Raw genomic sequence first — 17234 nt, forward strand, 5'->3', positions numbered from 1 at the left:
TTCACATACATTATATAATATGATTAAGCAGGTTCTGAATTTAGTTCTGGCAGTTGTTGGGTAGAGGGGACTTGGAGGCGGGGGGCTGGGGCGGATAACCCCTGTTCCCACCTTGTGGTCTTGGTGCTACTGTCCATCACCGTGGAGCATCCTGCCCTCCCACGGCAAAGGACTGGACATGGACTTGACTAGGCCCATTAGATTCTCTGCCCTCAGACTTTTGGATGGAGAGATGCCAAGAGGGAAATACAGCTCAAGTGTATTCCTTTGACAACCGTGATGAGACAGCCTACACCGTCACACTTCCCTTGGCTCCCGTGTATTTCTCAGCCTGCTTTGCCATCCCTACGTAGGCTTCTCTGAGTGAACAGTTAATCTCTCGCTACACTTCCAGTGGGTTCTGAGTTAAAGTCAATTTAAGACACTGGCTACCACTACCGATTTAGTCCCTGAGTGCCTTCTCATGCGTCTTGTACATAGTAATGTGCCTGGTAGATGTCCAATGTGTTACGGCATGCAGCAGAATTATAATTTGGCCAAACTCACAAACGTGGAGATCTCCAGGCCACACAGGAAAGACGTAGCTTTAGGAGGGAGACTTGGGGACAGGGCCCGTAGGAGCTGCATGCCTCATCCAAAGGGGGCGTCTGCTCCTCAGCTCCAGCCTGGCTTAGTGGGTTATATTACAGTGAGTTTACTGTTTGATTTGCCAAAGGCTCTGAAATGACGGCAACTACACCTGAGCGAAGGTCGTGTCCAGAAGAACTGTTTCACGTGTGGTCCCAAGCTGGGGTTTGCAGGTGTCCTGGGCGGGGTCCTAGCAGTGAAGCCGGGCAAACAGCTCTGCCTCTCTAAGCCTCAGTTTCGAGCTCTGCACAATGGCACAGCTGTACTCAGAGTCGGCGTAGACGTGACGCGGGCAGGCATTTCAACCCAGGGCCGGGCACGTGGTAAGCGCTCCATAAATCGCTGCTACATCTGATGTCTTTTTTGTGTGAACAGAGAAAATTCCCCTTAATTCTCGGGGAAATTAGGTCACTCCAGGCACGAGGCAGATTGTCAGTTCCCTGGGCCAGGCGCCGATTGGGTGTTGTTTATCGGTGTACCCCATTGCCTGGCACAACACAAGGGCCCAAATATTTTAATTGGCTACTGAAGGACTCCAACTATTGCAACTGAATTTTTATGAGTGTGAAAGAGACATTATGATACTTGATATATTAGAATTCGACTATCTAGGAATGTGAAACTCCATCCACCCGTCCATCATCTATCTTCCATCCACTACAAGGCCAATTGTGGTTTTACTCCATTTGCTACTGTAAAATCTGAGGAAGAGAGAATTAAAGGGCTACCTCCGTTAATAACATCAGTGTCCTAACACCTGGTGGGCTTATGAAGAAGTTCTGTGGCCTGGAGACGAAGAGTGTCTGCTGCACTGGTACCCGATTGCCTGGGCTCAAGCCCCCCCTTGGCAGCTTCCTGGCTCACTGACCTCGGGCAAGTCATGGTTTTACCCCGTATTCAATGGAGATGGTAATATCCCCACAGCTTAGGGTTGTGACAACTGAATGAGATGCTGTGCATAGACCCCTGGGGACAGTGCCTGAGAAATGGCGAGTAGTCCAGCAGCTGTGAACTTCTGTTCCCTGAGACTTCCAGCAACACAGAAGCTGTACAATTCCTGTCTTCCCGGACTCTGTCCCACAGGCATCCCCCTAACAAATCTGAAGGGCGAGTTTGCCTCCTAGCAGCGCCCTGTCGCCTGTGTGTAAAGATACGTCTTGTGCACTCCCTTTCCCCAGCACAGCTACTAAGTGTCTCCAGCCTGGATCTTGGTCTGATGCACCCACGTTTGGGGGACTGGTGGGCCTCCTCCCGCCTCACACGCTCCTCGTCTCCGTCAGTGGCTGGACGACTGGGTGACTGGGCTGTGACGTGCTGACCTGGAGCCTGCGTCTCTGTCCTCCTCTCTTGCAGGGAGTCGGACCTGTTCCTGCTCGACAGCCGCACCCTCTGGGCCTCGGAGGAGGGCTGGCTGGTGTTTGACATCACGGCCACCAGCAACCACTGGGTGGTCAACCCACGGCACAACCTGGGCCTGCAGCTCTCGGTGGAGACCTTGGATGGTAAGTCCTGAGCCACTTCTCCAGCTGGCGGTGATGCAGCCCATGCTCCTGAGCTTATGGAGGATCTCAGCAGTGTACACGCTTGTTTCCATCAAGGAAAGGCTTCCCTGGCCCCTTTCCCACTGGTACTCGGTGTTCAGCCCTTTGATCCAAACTGAAAGCAGCTCCTGGCCCTTTTGCACGAGACGATGACACAGTTGATCACTGCTGGCTTGGGTAAGGCCTTGGGGCTCAAAGTGTGGTCCCACACCTGGGGGTCAGAAAAGCAGAATCTCTGGCCCATCTCAGGGCTGCTGCATGAGAACCTGAACTCTAAGGAGAGCCCCGGTGATGCCTGAACACGTAACAGTCTGAGACGGGCTGTTGCAGGCTCCTCCACCTCAAGACACAAGACATCCTGGGGTGTCCTGTGCCGTGTAGGATGTTTAACAGCGACCTGTGGCCTTTACCCACCAAATGCCACTAGCACCTCCCACTTATAATACCCAAAAAGTGTCTCCGTGGCTGAAAATTCAAAAGTTACAGATGTGTGCCATGGTGAATAGTTTCCCCGTGACTTCCCCCAGCTGCCAAGTTCCATCTCCCACTGGCAACAGCCGTTTTCATGTTAGTGGATATCTTTTCAGAGATGTTCTCTGGGTATTCAGGCAATTACATATAGATTCTGCTTCCTTTTGTATTTTTCTGCCACACATAGTGGCAGAGTATTAACAGTGTCTTCACCCACAGCCTTTTTTTCACCTGACAACTGTCTTTCGGCCATTAAAGAGCCTCCCCATTCATTTATAGGCTTGTGTGTGTGCACACGTGTGTGTGTGTGTGCACACCTATGGCATGAGTGTGGTTCTGCCCCTTGCTCACTGTGGGACTCTTTACCTTTCAGAGCTCAGCTCCTCGTCACACAGGTAGTAAGAGGGCCTGCGTCATTGGGTTGTTCAGAGATTAAATGAGTTAATACTGAAGGAGTTTAAAACCAGTGCCTTAACCCGCATGGGAACCCCCTGGGTGTCTTGTTAAAATGCAGATTCTGATTCAGCAGGTCTGGGGCGGGGCCTCAGAGTCTGCGTTTCCAACCAGCCCTCAGTGGTGCAGAGGCCACCGGTCCCTGGGCTGTGCTTTGGGTAGCAAGGGCTGAGAGCAGGAGCTGGCTCAGAGTCCACACTCCCTGTATGAGAGCTGTTGTTATAGTTACTGGTATTGTTGTTATTACCACCAACAGGGACGTACCCAGTCCCCCCGGAAGGACATCTAGGTGTTTTCTAGTCTTTTGCTCTTACAAACAGGGCTGCTGTGGAAAACCGCGGGGTACACGTCACTGTCCCCTCCAGGGAGTGCAGCTGTAAGCTCAGTGCCTGCAAGCACTCTGTCTAGTCATGCTTTTGAGAGGTAGTGTTCATTTGCCCTCCTTAGAGATCATTCCATTCGCACCCCACCGGCAATTCCCGAGGGCACCTGTCTCCCCGTCTTTGTCAGCACAAGTTTTCAAAAACTCATCCTGCTCTGCCAATCCGATAGACGATGAATGAGGTCTTGTCCTTCTGCTTTGCTTTTCTCTCTAATGTGTGAGGCTGGGCCCTTCCGCAGGTGCGCCCTTGGCAGTTTCTTCCCCGTGTACCCGTCTGTTCACACCCTCTACCCACTGTTCTGATCAGGTGTTGGTCTTTTTCATCTTTATCTTTTAGGGGCACTTGGCCCTTTGTGATTTGAACTGCAAAGTTTCCCAGTTTTTTTCGTTTTTCTTTTTACTGTGGCCATGCTGGGCTTTGCCAAGTGGAGGTAGACGGTGTAGCTGTTTTACAGCCTTTGCCTTTATCACTCCTGGGCTTTGCTTCTTTTCCTTCCTATTAAGGGCCTCTACTCTTTGGTCTGCCTGGGCTGCAGAAAACCAGAATTACACACCCAAGACCATGAGCCATAGGGGAGGGAACCACAGAGTTTAGGACCACCCTTGTCTTGTTTCCAGGCCAGTCTTTTTTCTACTGATGGTCCCCTCATCTCCTCCTCAAGAAGGCACTCAAAGGTGCTAGGTTTTTCTATTTTTTTTATATTGTGTTGGCAAACTATGCTCAGCGGACAGAATTCGGCCTGCAGGCTGTTTTTGAGTGGACTGTGAGCTAAGGATAGTTTTCGCATTTTTAAAGGATTGAGAAAAATCAAAAGACGCCTATTTCGTGACATGTAAACTTACATGAAATTCCCACTTTAGTGTCCATTAAGTCTCGTCACACAGCCACATTCATTGGTTTCTACGTTGTCTAGGCCTGCTTTTGTGTATAAGAGCAAAGGTGAATTGTTGTAACAGAAAGTCTATGGCCCATAAAGCTGAAAATTATTTTCAGAAATGTTATTTACAGAAAAAGTTTGCAACCCCTGCTGTGTACCAGCATTTCTCTAACTGTGTCCCGTGAAGCGTCGGTGGGGTTCCAGGGAAAAGGGAAGGGGGTTATCATTGGTTCAGTGTGAGAAGCATGAGGATGGATCTCTGCAGGACTTATGAGAGCTTTTGTTTTGCTGCTGTCAGTTGTAAGTCTGCTGACAGCACAAGGAATTCCAAGCTTATTTGGCAGTAGAGTCATTCAACTCTTCTTTTTCCTTGGAAATCCTGTGCCCCTTGTTGGGGATACAGTAAAAGTGAGGCGAACACAGACATGAGTCCTCTTCTCAGACTGACCGTTCCCCTGGACTGGTAGGCATTGGCTAGACCTCCCAACCTGACCCCAATGAGTCCTGTGCTTCTCTGTCCTGTCTGCTCCGCTGGCTTAGGTGGCCCAGGTTTGGTTTTTCTCTTACATGATGCTCAACTCTGTTCCCTCCAGTGTTAGGTTTGCCATCATCTTTCTCCCCCAAAATCAGGGTCTTTGTGCCCCTTTGCCTCCGGCTGCTGCTCCCCCCGAGGCTGTGGGTTAGGTTCTTACCGACGTGGCACAGCCTGATGGTTACAGCGTCGCTCAGGAGCCGGTCGGACTCCCCAGGTTCAAATCCCAGCTCTGCTGTGTCTAGCCACGTGAGCCAGGGTGAGTCACGTAATGTCCCTCCCCTGGAAAAGGCGGTTAATAACAGTTTCCACCTCCCAGGTGGTTGTGAGGGGTTGTGAAGGATTAGATGAGCTCACGCAAGCAAAGAGCTTCACCACCTAAAATGCGCTGGCTCTTCTCAGCACACATCAAGTGCTGTACGTCTGTCTCCCGTAACCCTCACCGTCACCCAGTGAGCTAGATGCTACTGTCACCATCCTGTGGTCCAGGGAGGAAACTGAGGCCCCTGAGAGGTGACAGGGCCCCACATCCTGGCAGCTGCCCGGACCCAGTGAGCTAGATGCTATTGTCACCATCCTGTGGTCCAGGGAGGAAACTGAGGCCCCTGAGAGGTGACGGGGCCCCACATCCTGGCAGCTGCCCGGGGACCGCTCTGCATCCGCGGGGAGTGTAGCATGGTGATTGCAAGACGCTGCCTAGAGTCAGGGTAGGGATTAGACGCTGTACCCCTGACTCCGTGCCCCGTCTCCTCCCCTCCCAGGTGGGCACGGGGGCGCTGGGCATGGGCACCACCGCCCTGGGACTTGGCCTGTCCAGGCGCTGTGCAGGCTGTTTGGTGTGGTTGCCTGGCTCAGGGAAGGGGACAGTTTATCAACTGGCCAGTTGGGCCAGTTAGGCATGTGAATGTTTAGACTTTTGGGGGATGAGATGGGAAGCAAGTGAGCCTGGAATTTCTGAGACCATAGGCTGTGAAGTTCTTTTTTTCTCCCCCTGCCATGGTAGTTCTCCAGCATGCTGTCCATCAGAATCCCCAGGGAGGCACGGTGAGCATACAGATTCCCGGGCTCCGCCCCAGAGCCACTGGGCGCGTCCCTGAGGGGGGGCCCGGGAATCTGCCTTTTCTCACAAGCTCCTGGGTAACTTGGAGACTGGCCTGGTGATAACCCTCTGGCAAAGCTGTGCCTTATGTTTTAGGGTCCCCCATTCATAAGATGGTTCACTGGCTCCTTTCAGGTTCCAGGTCTAAACCTTTTCCTGTTAGATGTCTACACTGGTGAAAGACCAGCAGGGTCTGCTGGGGAGTCTGTGGATTCTGGGATCCGTTTGCTGGGCAGCCTGGTGCCCACCTACTGTGTGCCAACCCTGAGCTGCCTGTAGAGACAGCCTGGTCCCTGCCCTGGGACCTCCTACCACATTAACATAAACTCCAAGAGCAAGGTGGCCTCACACTGCACCTGGACAAGCGGAGTCCCTGGGCGGTGGCACCCAGGCCCAGCTCCCAGCCCCCCACCAGGGAGGGGAGGAGATGGGGCACCGAGTCGGATATGGCACCCAGGCCTTGTTTGGACTCGCACAGCATCTTGCTGCCACTAAGCAGCTGCTGGGATATGGAGCCCCGTCACCTGTCAGGGCCTCAGTTTCCTCACCCCCCACGAGCACCTGGTGATAATGACGCGGGTGAACTTGCTTGCATCCCAGGGAGGCACAGACACCACAGGGCTTCAGAAGCCTTATGTTTGGCACGAGGAGCCTCCTGCTCACCTGGTCTCCAAATGCCTCCCTAGACCACCCAGGAAGCGTGTGTCTGTCCCCGCTTCCTCTAGCTGCGGCCCTCCTGTTAGTACCCCTTGGAGCTGCACAGCTGGGCCTCCGCTCTGGGAGTGTTCCCCGGGGGGGAGAAGCCCATAAACTCCCCGGCACCTGTGGCTTATCCAGAGCCAACTGGGGAGCACCGTCTCATCTCTAGGACAGGACCCCGCGGGAAGAAGGGCTGGCGTCTGCTTGTCTTTCCCTTTGTACAGAAGAGAGAGGAGAGGCTCTCCCCAATCCCAGCCAGGGGCAGGTGGGAGAGGAGAGAAGGAGGGGCGCCCTGAGCGGAGGGATCTGGACACATCCTGGCCCCACTGGAGAGGGCAGCTGGCCAGCTGACAAGGGGCTGTCCAGGTGGTGCTGGGGAGAGCTGAGCCCTGGCTGCAGGCCTGGCCCCGGGCTCTCGGCTCCTATGCCGGGCCAGACGTGGGACAGGCTAGCGGCTCCCGCACAGACGGCACTGCTCCCTGAGGCAACGTCCTGTGAGCTGGGGCAGCTGGTCTGACGAGGTGCCTGGTTGGCAGGAAGACCATAGTGAATTCATGCAGAATGCTGAGCCCTGGGCCCAGCGCCCTGTCTGTGCTTATGCGGGTTAGATATTATTGTTGTTGTTGTTGATGTGTTTAATCGTCACACTGACCCTGCCCAGGTGGCACCACTGTTATTGCCAACATCTTACAGATGAGGAAACCGAGGCTGAAAAGGCCAAGGAACGCGACTGCAGTCGCTTAGCTCTGGGTACACTTGGACTTCGCCACGGATTCTGACTCCAGCCCTTCTCTCTTTACTGGAAAGCCTTCTGACAAAGTGGTCACCGGGGACCAGACTCAGGGTAGTGTGTAATTCACGAGCCCCTGCTGGGTACACGGCCAGGCCACATAGACAGAGAGCCCAGGACCCTCCAGCATCCCGGTTCCCGCCCGGCTGTTCTTGCCACATCCCCTTTCCTGGGGAGGAGGAAGCTTGAAAAAGAACCCAGAAGACGCTGGGCTTCGCTCAGGACTAAGTGAAGGAGCCCGCGACACAGAAGTGGCCAGGGCTGCCTCCCTCCATCTCGTGGGCTCCTCCCTCCATTAAAAAAAAAAAAAAATTAAATTCATGTTTTATGACCACGTCGGTATAAAGACGAATATAATCCTGGCTGGATTAAAAACTAAAACATTTTCTCCGACCCTAAACAGTTCATGTTTTGTCTTCTGATTTTAAGAGACATTAAAACATTTTCATGGGCCCCTAAAAGCCTCGTAGGCCTGGGCACCGTGCCTGACGGACAGGTTGGCCCTGGGCCCTGCATCCCAGGCCGAGGAGGGATGCTGCGCTCTCCCCGCCGCAGCACCTGGCTGTGAAAACCAGCTCCTTGCAGTCAACAGCCTCTTCGTCTGTTTGGGACACACATTTATTCACTCAACAAACACTTGTGTGTTCCTCTGATGTGCCAGGGACTGTTGTAAGCACAGGGGGTACGGGCCGGACAGAACAAAGCTTTTGCTGTCACATTGCTCATTCTCCTAGGAAGAGGCAGAGTGTGAAGGGAGCGTATGCTGGAGGTCAAGGATGAGTCCGTGAAGACAAGCTCTGCGTTCTGAGGATGGCTCAGGAGGGCCGTTCTCCCGATCAATACACTCGGTGGGCCCGGTGCCACCGTCCATCCCAAAGCCGTGGGCAGATGAAGACTGCTTTGCACTGGAGACTCTCTTCCCTGCAGCCATCGAGGCACCTGGTCATTTGTTCCCAAGATGAGGACGCCAACGTCTTGTCCTAGTTTACAGGACCCCTCTCCTCTCCCTGGTCCACAGAAGAAAGCATGTAGAGGCTCACAAGGTTAGCATCCATGAGCCCTGCCTCTCTGATCCCAGAGCACGACCTGGCAGTCTCATTTCCCCACCTCACACCTCCTCCTGGTGGGCTTCCAGCTGCTGCCCGACATCCCCTGAGCTCCATGACCAGGAGGGCCCCTTCTCCTCTCCCCACCCAATCTCTGCTTTCTGGAGTCACACACATGTGCATTCTGGATGTCTGTTGTGCAAAGAGCCTCGGGCTTCCCTCCTTGGATGCGAGCACACGTGTCCCTCTTGTCAGTCATCCAGATGGGATCGGATGGAATTGCAAGGCATGTAAGGGATTGAGGGCGTATGCCGTCCAAGTGGGATGCTCGTGCCGCAGCAGCTGGGACCGGCCCGGGAGGGGAGCCGTTCGCCCACGGCGGCTGTGGAGGCCGAGCCCTGTAAAGCTGGGCTTGGCGAGTGACCCACCCCCAGCACAGCTGGCTCCAAGGTGCCTGCCGATTGCTTCACATCCTGTTTGTCCAGAAGCCAGAGCTAGAGAGAAAAGGCCTTGATGACCCAGAGGCTGGGATCGGTCCTTCCAGGGCTGGGCTGGCAGTGATGGCCGGGACAGGATTGGGTAATCGGGGCCAGGCAGATGTCACAAGTGTTAACTCTGGTGTCTCTTGTCACTTGGGCCTGGGTCTGTCGAGAGAAGTGGCTGGAATTAATGTGTTTTTCACGATTAATGAGGAACATTCTTACGCTGTGCGTCTCCGAGGGGCAGCCGATGGCCTGGGGCCTGGAAACTAAAGATGCCACAAGAAAACCAAGATGCCACCCTGTGTGTGGGCGGGTGGCATCCTCTCCTTTCCCACGAGGCCCCATCTGTGCTCTGTGCCTGCCCCGGGGATCTCCCTCTGGGCTGGGCCTGCTGATTCTGCTCGTGCCACTGGGCTGTGTCCTCCCCTCAGAGTCCCGTGTCCTTCCCAGAGTCCAGTACCCACACCACCGCCCGCCTGGCTTTGCTCCCTTCCTTCCTACCCCAGGAGGCCCCGGAGGTGCCGTAGGCTCGAGTCAGCTGGACCAGGGTGTGGACTCCGTCTCTGCCCTTCCCGGCAGTGGGTCCTGGGGACATGGCTTCATGCCTGCGACCTCATTTTGCTCATCTGTAAATATGGGATCAAGAGTCCTGCCCATGAAATGGGCTCAGCACAGTGCCGGGCTCAGAGCAAACACTCAGAATGGGTGTTCCTTTGTTGAGAACCAATAACGGACAGAACCAACTCTGTCAGGAAGACTTTCGTTAGCAAATAATAGAAATAGAAAGCCTTATCTCATGGGGACATTTATGGTTTTCTTTACAAGTCTGGAAGTCAGTGGAAGTAGAGTTGGTTAGAGAAGAGGTCAGCAAACTTTCTGACATGTTCCAGATAGTAAATGTCTTAGGTTTTGTGGGTCCGACATTCTCTGTCAACTGCTCACCTCTGCCGTTACCAGCGTGAAAGCAGACAGACGATATGTGGATGGATGCACATGGCTGTGTTCCAAGAAAACTGTTTGCAGAAACAGACGCTGGGCTGGGTTTGGCCTGCGGGCTGTCGTTTGCAGACCCCTGGGCTAGAGTATCAACAGCAGTTAAGCCTTTTTCCCTCCTGGCCCCGCCATGTTGCGTGTGTTGGCGTTGTGTCCTGAGACTCATCACAGCACCGTTGGCAAGACAGCTGGCTCCACATCCCTAAGCGTGGAGGAAGGAAGCAGATGGGCTGGAGGGAGGATGTTCTCTTCTTATGGGAGGAATTCTTTCTTAGGGAGGAAGACATTTCTGAGAAGGCTGCAGCATCCATCCTGGAAGGAGCTGCAGGTGAGGCTGGGAAGGGTCTGATTGGAAGCCTCCTTGGGTGAAGGAGAGCAGGGACCAGGGGGCTGGGCATGGCAGCGGGGTCTGCAACCAGACGCTCGGCCTCGCCGGACGCTCCTAGGATTGGACCTTCTCCACTCAGCTCTGGAGTGGGAGCAGAGCCTGCTTGGGCAGCTGCCCTGGCCTCCTCAGGTCGCAGGTGTGGTGAATGGGAACAGGTGGACACCTAGAGTGTGCAGAGACTGGGAAACAGGCCACATGACGGACCTCACTTCGGTGTGATCACAGCAACGACAACGTTGGTCCACACAGGCTCCTGTGGATGCGTCTCACAGTATTCACGGTGGTCCAAGCGGGAAGCAGTTGAGATGTCCGTCACCGCAACCTGCGTTCATGCATCCTGTGGAACAGCGCTCAGCACCAAAAAGGAATGGACTGCTGAAATATGCCACACTGTGGGCAAATCACACACAGGCAGATTGACATACGCCGGGGCAAAGGACTGTGGGAGTCCATTTATATGAAAGGCCTGGAAAACGCAAAGCTAGAGGAGGACCAGTCAGTCTTTGCCAGAGGCTGGAAGGGGTGAAGGTGTGACCCACAGAGTTTTTCCACCTCAGCAATACAGACGTTTTGGCCCAGATCTTTCTCTGTTGTGGGCCGTCCTGTCACTGTAGGACGTTACCAGTGTCTCCGGCCTCCCCCCACTCGAGGCTAGTAGCATCCTCCCCAAGTTGTGACAACCAAAAATGTCTCCAGACGCTACCACATGGCCCCTGGGGAGCAGAGTCACCCCGGGTTTCGACCCGTGAAATAAATGGCAGCACAAGGGCATTTCTTTGGCGTGTGGAGATGCTCTGCGTCCTAACTGAAGTGGTAATTATGGGAATCCATACATGTGTCAAAATCTACAGATCAGTCTACCGAAAAGAGCTCACGAAACATTTAAAAAGCCAAAAAAATCAAACAAGCAAAACACAGCTCAGAGAGGCAAGCCATGAGCTCCAGTAAAGAAGAAGCCAGTGAGCTCCTTGCCCTGGGCCCGCTTCCGTGCCTGTCCCATGGGCCAGACTCCCCCCCTGTCACCGTGCTGCTGGCTGCGGAGGGCTCAGCTATAACCTTTCTATCCTAACTTAAGGCACACTTCTTGGCAGATGAAACACAGGACACCCAGTGAAATTTGAATTTCAGGTAAACAAATAATTGCTTAATACAAGTATGCCCCACCTACTGCAAACATTATTCATTTATCGGAAATTCACATGGAACTGGGAACCCTGTATGTTCATTTGCAAAATCTGGCAACCCTATTCTTGGGAAAATCTTTAGGTGGTTTTTTTTATGTTTTTTGTGTGTGTGTGTGTGTGTGTGTGTGTGTGTGTGTGTGTGTTTCATAACCTGTTAAGCCCTTGGCTACAATATCAATCTTTTCAACTTTCCCAACGATACAGACCTGTGTTAAAATATGATGTATGTATCTTTTCTTTTTTTCTGCCTCAGTCAATGAATCCACCTACCTCAGTTCCTCTGCCAAATACATTTGGCCTGGCTCGCTATTCACTGTCACTTGTCCCGGACATTTAAATACAAATAATCCAAACCAACGCTTGCACGTGCTAAGTAAAGCCTGTATATTTGTAACATCATAAAATCAGAAGGAATTCCTGTCCCAGCCAAACAACTTGTCCTCTCCTGCAATATAATCTTTCCCGGCCTTTTCGGGGAGCGTTAAAACAGAACTGGTCTTTATGTATGAACATCCCCACAGATGTTCATGCAGGCTTTAAATGTCTTTCCTGTCACGTGTAATCACACTGTTACTACGTCCAGCCCCTCCCTTAGGGGCTGCTCTGAGGGGCCTCTCCTCCTTGGGATCCACGAGAGCCTGGGCCTGTCTTGTTCCAGGGATGACCCCCCGGGGCGCAGAGCCACACTCGCCTGGACACTGCGCCAGGAATGTTGGTGACTAACGGCATGAGTTGTTTAAGGGGTGGTCGCTCCCCCATGCCGTGGCCCTGAATGTAGTGGCCTCGTCTTGGTAAAGCCCCACGTCGTCTCGGGTTTTGCAGTTAAAGACTTGGCTGCAATGAACTTACCTTGGCATGACCATGTAGTTTGGGGAGGGCAGATGGAAAGCTGTGACGCTCCACCTGGGACATTTTGCTGCCCAGGGGAAACTTGGTGTTGTCTGGATACATTTTGGGGAGCAGCCTGGATCCCGCTGCACACCCTGCAATAGCCATGCAGAGACAAACATCCAGCGCCGGGGGGAGAAGCCGTTGTGTTCTCGGTCACCTGTCTCATGACGGTCTTTGGGCCCAGTCTTTGCATGCTCTCTGGTGCTGGCTGGGCAGTGGGTGAAGGGACCATCCCTGCCCTGCGTCATTGAGCTTGTTAGAAAAGGACAGCAGCTCATGAGCTGGGCCCGAGGAGGGCATGGAGGGAGGAAGGAAAGGAGGAAGGGAGGAAAGACGAAAGGGAGGGAGGGAGGGCCCTCGTTTCAGCACCACCACTTGGCTTCCTCTCCCCACCCACCCCTGCCGCCATCTGTTCCCCACACACCAGCCCCAGTGCCTCTCACCACAGAATTCTGGCCACTGCCCTCTGCCAAACCCTCTGTGGCTGCTGTCACACCTAGAACACGATCCATAGCCCTCCCATGACCCGGCCTCATCCCCTGCTGCCCCTTCCCTCTCTCCAGCACCACTGCCCTCCTTTCTGTCCGGCAAACACAGCACATATGTCCCCATCTCCTGCACCTGGCATCTGCTGTGCCCTCTGCTGGGAATGCTGCTCCCCCAGAACCCCATGGCACAGCAGCCTTCCCTGACCAGTCCCCGCTTGTCCCTTCCCTCTCTGGTCTGCTCCTGAGCTAACCATGGTACCCACACCTAGCACACTGCCTGGCCCACAGTGGGTGCTCCATAACTAGTTGTTGAATGTACTACTAAAAGAATAAGAGGCATTTGTTCAAACCTGGGACACAACCTCAATGGCCGTCTGCAGGCCAGGATGAGTCAAAGCAGTTTCCAGATGGAGCCCTTCCATGGCCTCGAGCGCTGAGCTCAGTGGAAAGGTGTCCACGGTACAGTGTGTAAAAACCAGGTTTCTGTGAAACAGCAGCGATAGCACGATCCTAATTACGAGGAAGTGCACACACGTGTTTCTGTGTGTCTGCATGTGCATGACCGGCTGGCTTCACCGGGGTGACGCTCACGGACCCCGTGTTTGGTTTAATGGCTTTGCTGATGCTGTCTTGAAATTCTTAATAACTTTTGGACAAGGGGTCTGCATTTTCATTCTGCACTGGGTCCCTATAGGTTCCGTAGCTGGTCCCGGTGTCCGGGGATGGCTGGGAGATGGGTCCCCCAGACCGAGCCTCTGTGTAGGAGTTCCAGGGGATCTGCTGTCTTCTCTGCGTGTTGCTCTGTTTGCAGGCACAGGTAGTGCTTTTATAACCCCCAACACCCCAAGAAGCAGCCAGGGGGATGAACCCACTTCAGAATCTTCCATTCCAAGTTCTTCCAAACGACTGTGGTCACATATTTGACATTTCAAGGCATACCGGGGAGAAGACCTGCCGCTGGGAGAAAGTTGTCTGTTCCCCCCCCACCCCATCATGCTGGTTGTTCAGGATGTGGTCCTGGGCCAAGGGGACCTCCAGGTTCACATGCAGTCCCCGCTCCATGTTGGGGAAACTTGGCCCTGTTTAGCAGCAGCTCCGGAAGCGGCCCAGGAGGGAGCCATGGGTTCGAATCCTGATTCCCCCACCGACCACCTGCCCAGGCCTTAATCATGGGAGCCTTATTTCTCTTTGCAAAGTGAGATCACGTGTCTGCCCATGGGGCTGTGTTGTGGGTTGGGTGGGCCGTAAGCGCTCCATCTGCTGTTGGCACAGGGTCATGTATTCACTGAGAAAATGGTCATCAAGAGCCAATGAGTGCCAGGCATCCTTACTACAAAACACTGTCGCCCGGTGTTTGGTTGGCAGATCATTCTTACCCCTGTTGTTTTGCATTTAAAAAAATTTGAGCTAACATAAAATTCACTTTTTTAAAGTGTGCAATCTGGTGACTTTTAGTATATTCACATTGTTGTGCAATCATCCCACTACTTAATGCCAGAACATTTCTCACACCCTGAAAAGAAATTTTCTATCCATGAACACTCACCACCCCTCCCCCCCATTACCTTCCTTCCCCCAGCCCCTGGCAACCACTAACCTACTCTCTGTGTCTGTGGACTTACCTGTTCTGGACAATTCCTCCGAATGGAATCACACGCTGTGTGATGTTTTGTGGCTCGTTTCTTTCACGTAGCGTCGTGTTTTCAAGGTTCAGCCATGTAGCAGGTATCAGTACGGCCTTCCTCTGATGGTGAATAATATGCCACCGCTCTGTGTATCTCTTCACCTGCTGATGGATGGACGTGTGCGTTGTTTCCACTTCTGACTTGTGACTCGTGCTGTCGTGAGCATTCGTGCACAGGTTTTCGTGAGAACCTGTTCTCTTGAGTACACACATAGGAGTCGAATTGCTGGTCCTATGGGAACTCTGTTTAACTGTTTGAGGAACTGACAGATTGTTTTCCAGAGTATCTGCCCCGTTTTCGTACTTACACCAGCAGCATGGGAGGATCCCACTTTCTCCACATCACCCCAGCCCCGCAACACTTGTGTCTAGTCTGCCTTTGTTTTAGACATCTTATCTTAGTGAGAACGAAGTGATGCCTCATTGTAGTTTTTCATACTCTTGGCTTTTGTTGAAGGTAAATGCCTGCTGTGGTGTCATTCAGCCTTTAGGGTGAAAACCTTAATCTGTTGTCAGACTTGGTGATACAAGGAGAACAATCCACACATGCCCCCGAGTGCCTGCTCTATGTCAGGTCCGGGATGACTCTTCACCACATTCTTTAGTCCTCAAACCTCTGAGGAAAGGGCCAGAACAACCCCCAAGTAGCAGCTCAGACTAAATGACCAAGGGAGGAGGTATTTGTCCTGGTGGCTGGGACAGGAAGTGAGCTTCAGGACCGGTTTGATCCAGTGGCTCAGTGATGGCACCAGAGACAGACATCCTGCCTGTCTCTCTGCTCCACCTCCCACCAGGTCAGCCCCATTAGAAAACGTGATCCGCTTGTCACTAGGTGGTGGTGGGTTTTGGGGCTTCATCTCTCCCTCCTCCCTCAGTCTTGTCTAGGAAGAGAGAAGGTTGCTTTTAAATGCTAGAGTGGGAAGTTTTCAGAATAGCTCTCTTCCATTCATTGGCTGAATTAGATCATGTGCCTGTACCTGAACCAATCACTGTAGCCAGAGGCTTAGTTGCCATGTATTAGACCACCAGCCCCACCAAGGCCAGAGTGAGGTCAGCCAAGGCCCAGCTGCCGAAATGAAAATTGGGTACCAAGAAAAGGGGGCAGGGTGAGACGAATGGCATCATCCCCATTTTACAGATGAGACAATCGAGGCCCCAGCAGGCATCTTCACCTCTCTTGGCCCAAGCAGACTGATCAGGGGCAGATATGGGTATAAATCCCCTGGAGACGCTCTTCTTTCCACTCTGTCACCCAGTTCTTAGCTGAGGCCATGGAGCCCTAGCCCTGGCTGTCCTGATATCTGCAGGAGCTGCCAGACCCCCACCCTCAGTAGTGCGGTGACCGCTCTCAGTGATGGATTACTATATCTGGAGCAGCCTCGGGTTTTCAGGCGAGGCATTTTTATTTTGCCCTAAAAGCCTTCCAGGGGGGAACACAAATCCTAGGGGCTCAGCTTTAATGGTTCCTTTTATAGAATCGTTCCAATTATAGATGGGTGAACTCAGGGAAACCCTGCTAAAGAATGCGGGAGAGCCAATGTTAAAGGGGTTAATTTAAGGGAAAATAGCAGTGGATGGGGAGTTTGGTCTTTGAAACGCTCGTTGTTAAAAAACCAAAGCGAACCCCCTGGTGCTTGTCTGGTCCTCAGGAGGCTGGGTTTCCTGACTTCCACCCGTCTGGGGGGCTTCAGGTGTAGTTAATTCCAGATGTGCATGGGCCCAGGGCCTCCAGAAGCACCACTGTCGCTGGCCTCTGACCCCTCTGACCTAACTCGAGGGCATTATATCTGTCGTGGTTACACAGCGTGACCTGGGTTCAAATTGTGCTCCCTCACTTCCAAGCTGGGTGTCCCTGGGCAGTTGACTCATCCTCTCTGAGCTGTTCTGTCATGAGTGAGATAGGCTTTCTTTGTCCTGTTTCCTGCTTTTATCTCTCTTTGGAACACTTATCACCACGAGACGTGCCATTAAATACATACTGGCCAGTGGCCTCGTTGTCAGAGCCCACAGCCTGTTCTCCAGCTGTCACACTGGACCCAGGCGAAGAGCACAGGACACCGGGATCGCTCCGTCCACTTCCTCCCCTCGGTCTCTGGGATCCCATACCCTCTTGGAGCTCTCCTTCCTCCTGTCCAAGCTGCTTCCAGATTCTTCCAGGTCCTTCCTCTCTGGTCACTCCTGCGCAGCCTCTGTCCCGGGCGCCTGACCTCTCAGGGGTGGAGACAGGCTCCTGGGCTCCACCCTCACGTTGCTTGTCCACCTGCACGCTCTTCCAGGTGAGCTCGTCCAGTCTCCACACCAGCCCCGACCACTGCTGGAAGTGGCATTTATTGAGCACTTTCTATGTGCAAAGCTCTGCTCTGAGGAGCATCTGTGTGTTGAGCGGTGGAGGCTGGACTTGAATCCAAGAAGGCTGGCACCGGGCCAGAGCACGTCGTAGTTCCAAGTCTGTCTCTGCCCCAGATCAGGAGCCAAGCCCAGGGGACATTCCGCTGCCACCCGCCAGTTTCCCTTGGGTGTCAGGTGGGCATTTCGCACAACAGCTGCTAACCCACACTGCATTTTGCCTTCCAGCCTCCCCTCCCGGCTGACCCCTGCCGTGGCCC

General features: G+C 53.4%; 1 protein-coding gene across 1 annotated transcript in view; it reads left to right on the forward strand.

The window, feature by feature from the left end:
• BMP7 (bone morphogenetic protein 7) overlaps window positions 1-17234 on the forward strand; it is a 77662-nt gene that overhangs the window by 49880 nt on the left and 10548 nt on the right. Inside the window, exon 3 of the mRNA XM_033095432.1 lies at window positions 1981-2129. Within this exon, the coding sequence (XP_032951323.1) occupies window positions 1981-2129 (149 nt within the window). The remainder of the gene's footprint in view (window positions 1-1980; window positions 2130-17234) is intronic.

The sequence above is a fragment of the Rhinolophus ferrumequinum genome, chromosome 23 (genome assembly GCF_004115265.2).
Source record: "Rhinolophus ferrumequinum isolate MPI-CBG mRhiFer1 chromosome 23, mRhiFer1_v1.p, whole genome shotgun sequence".
Classification (NCBI taxonomy): Eukaryota; Metazoa; Chordata; class Mammalia; order Chiroptera; family Rhinolophidae; genus Rhinolophus; species Rhinolophus ferrumequinum.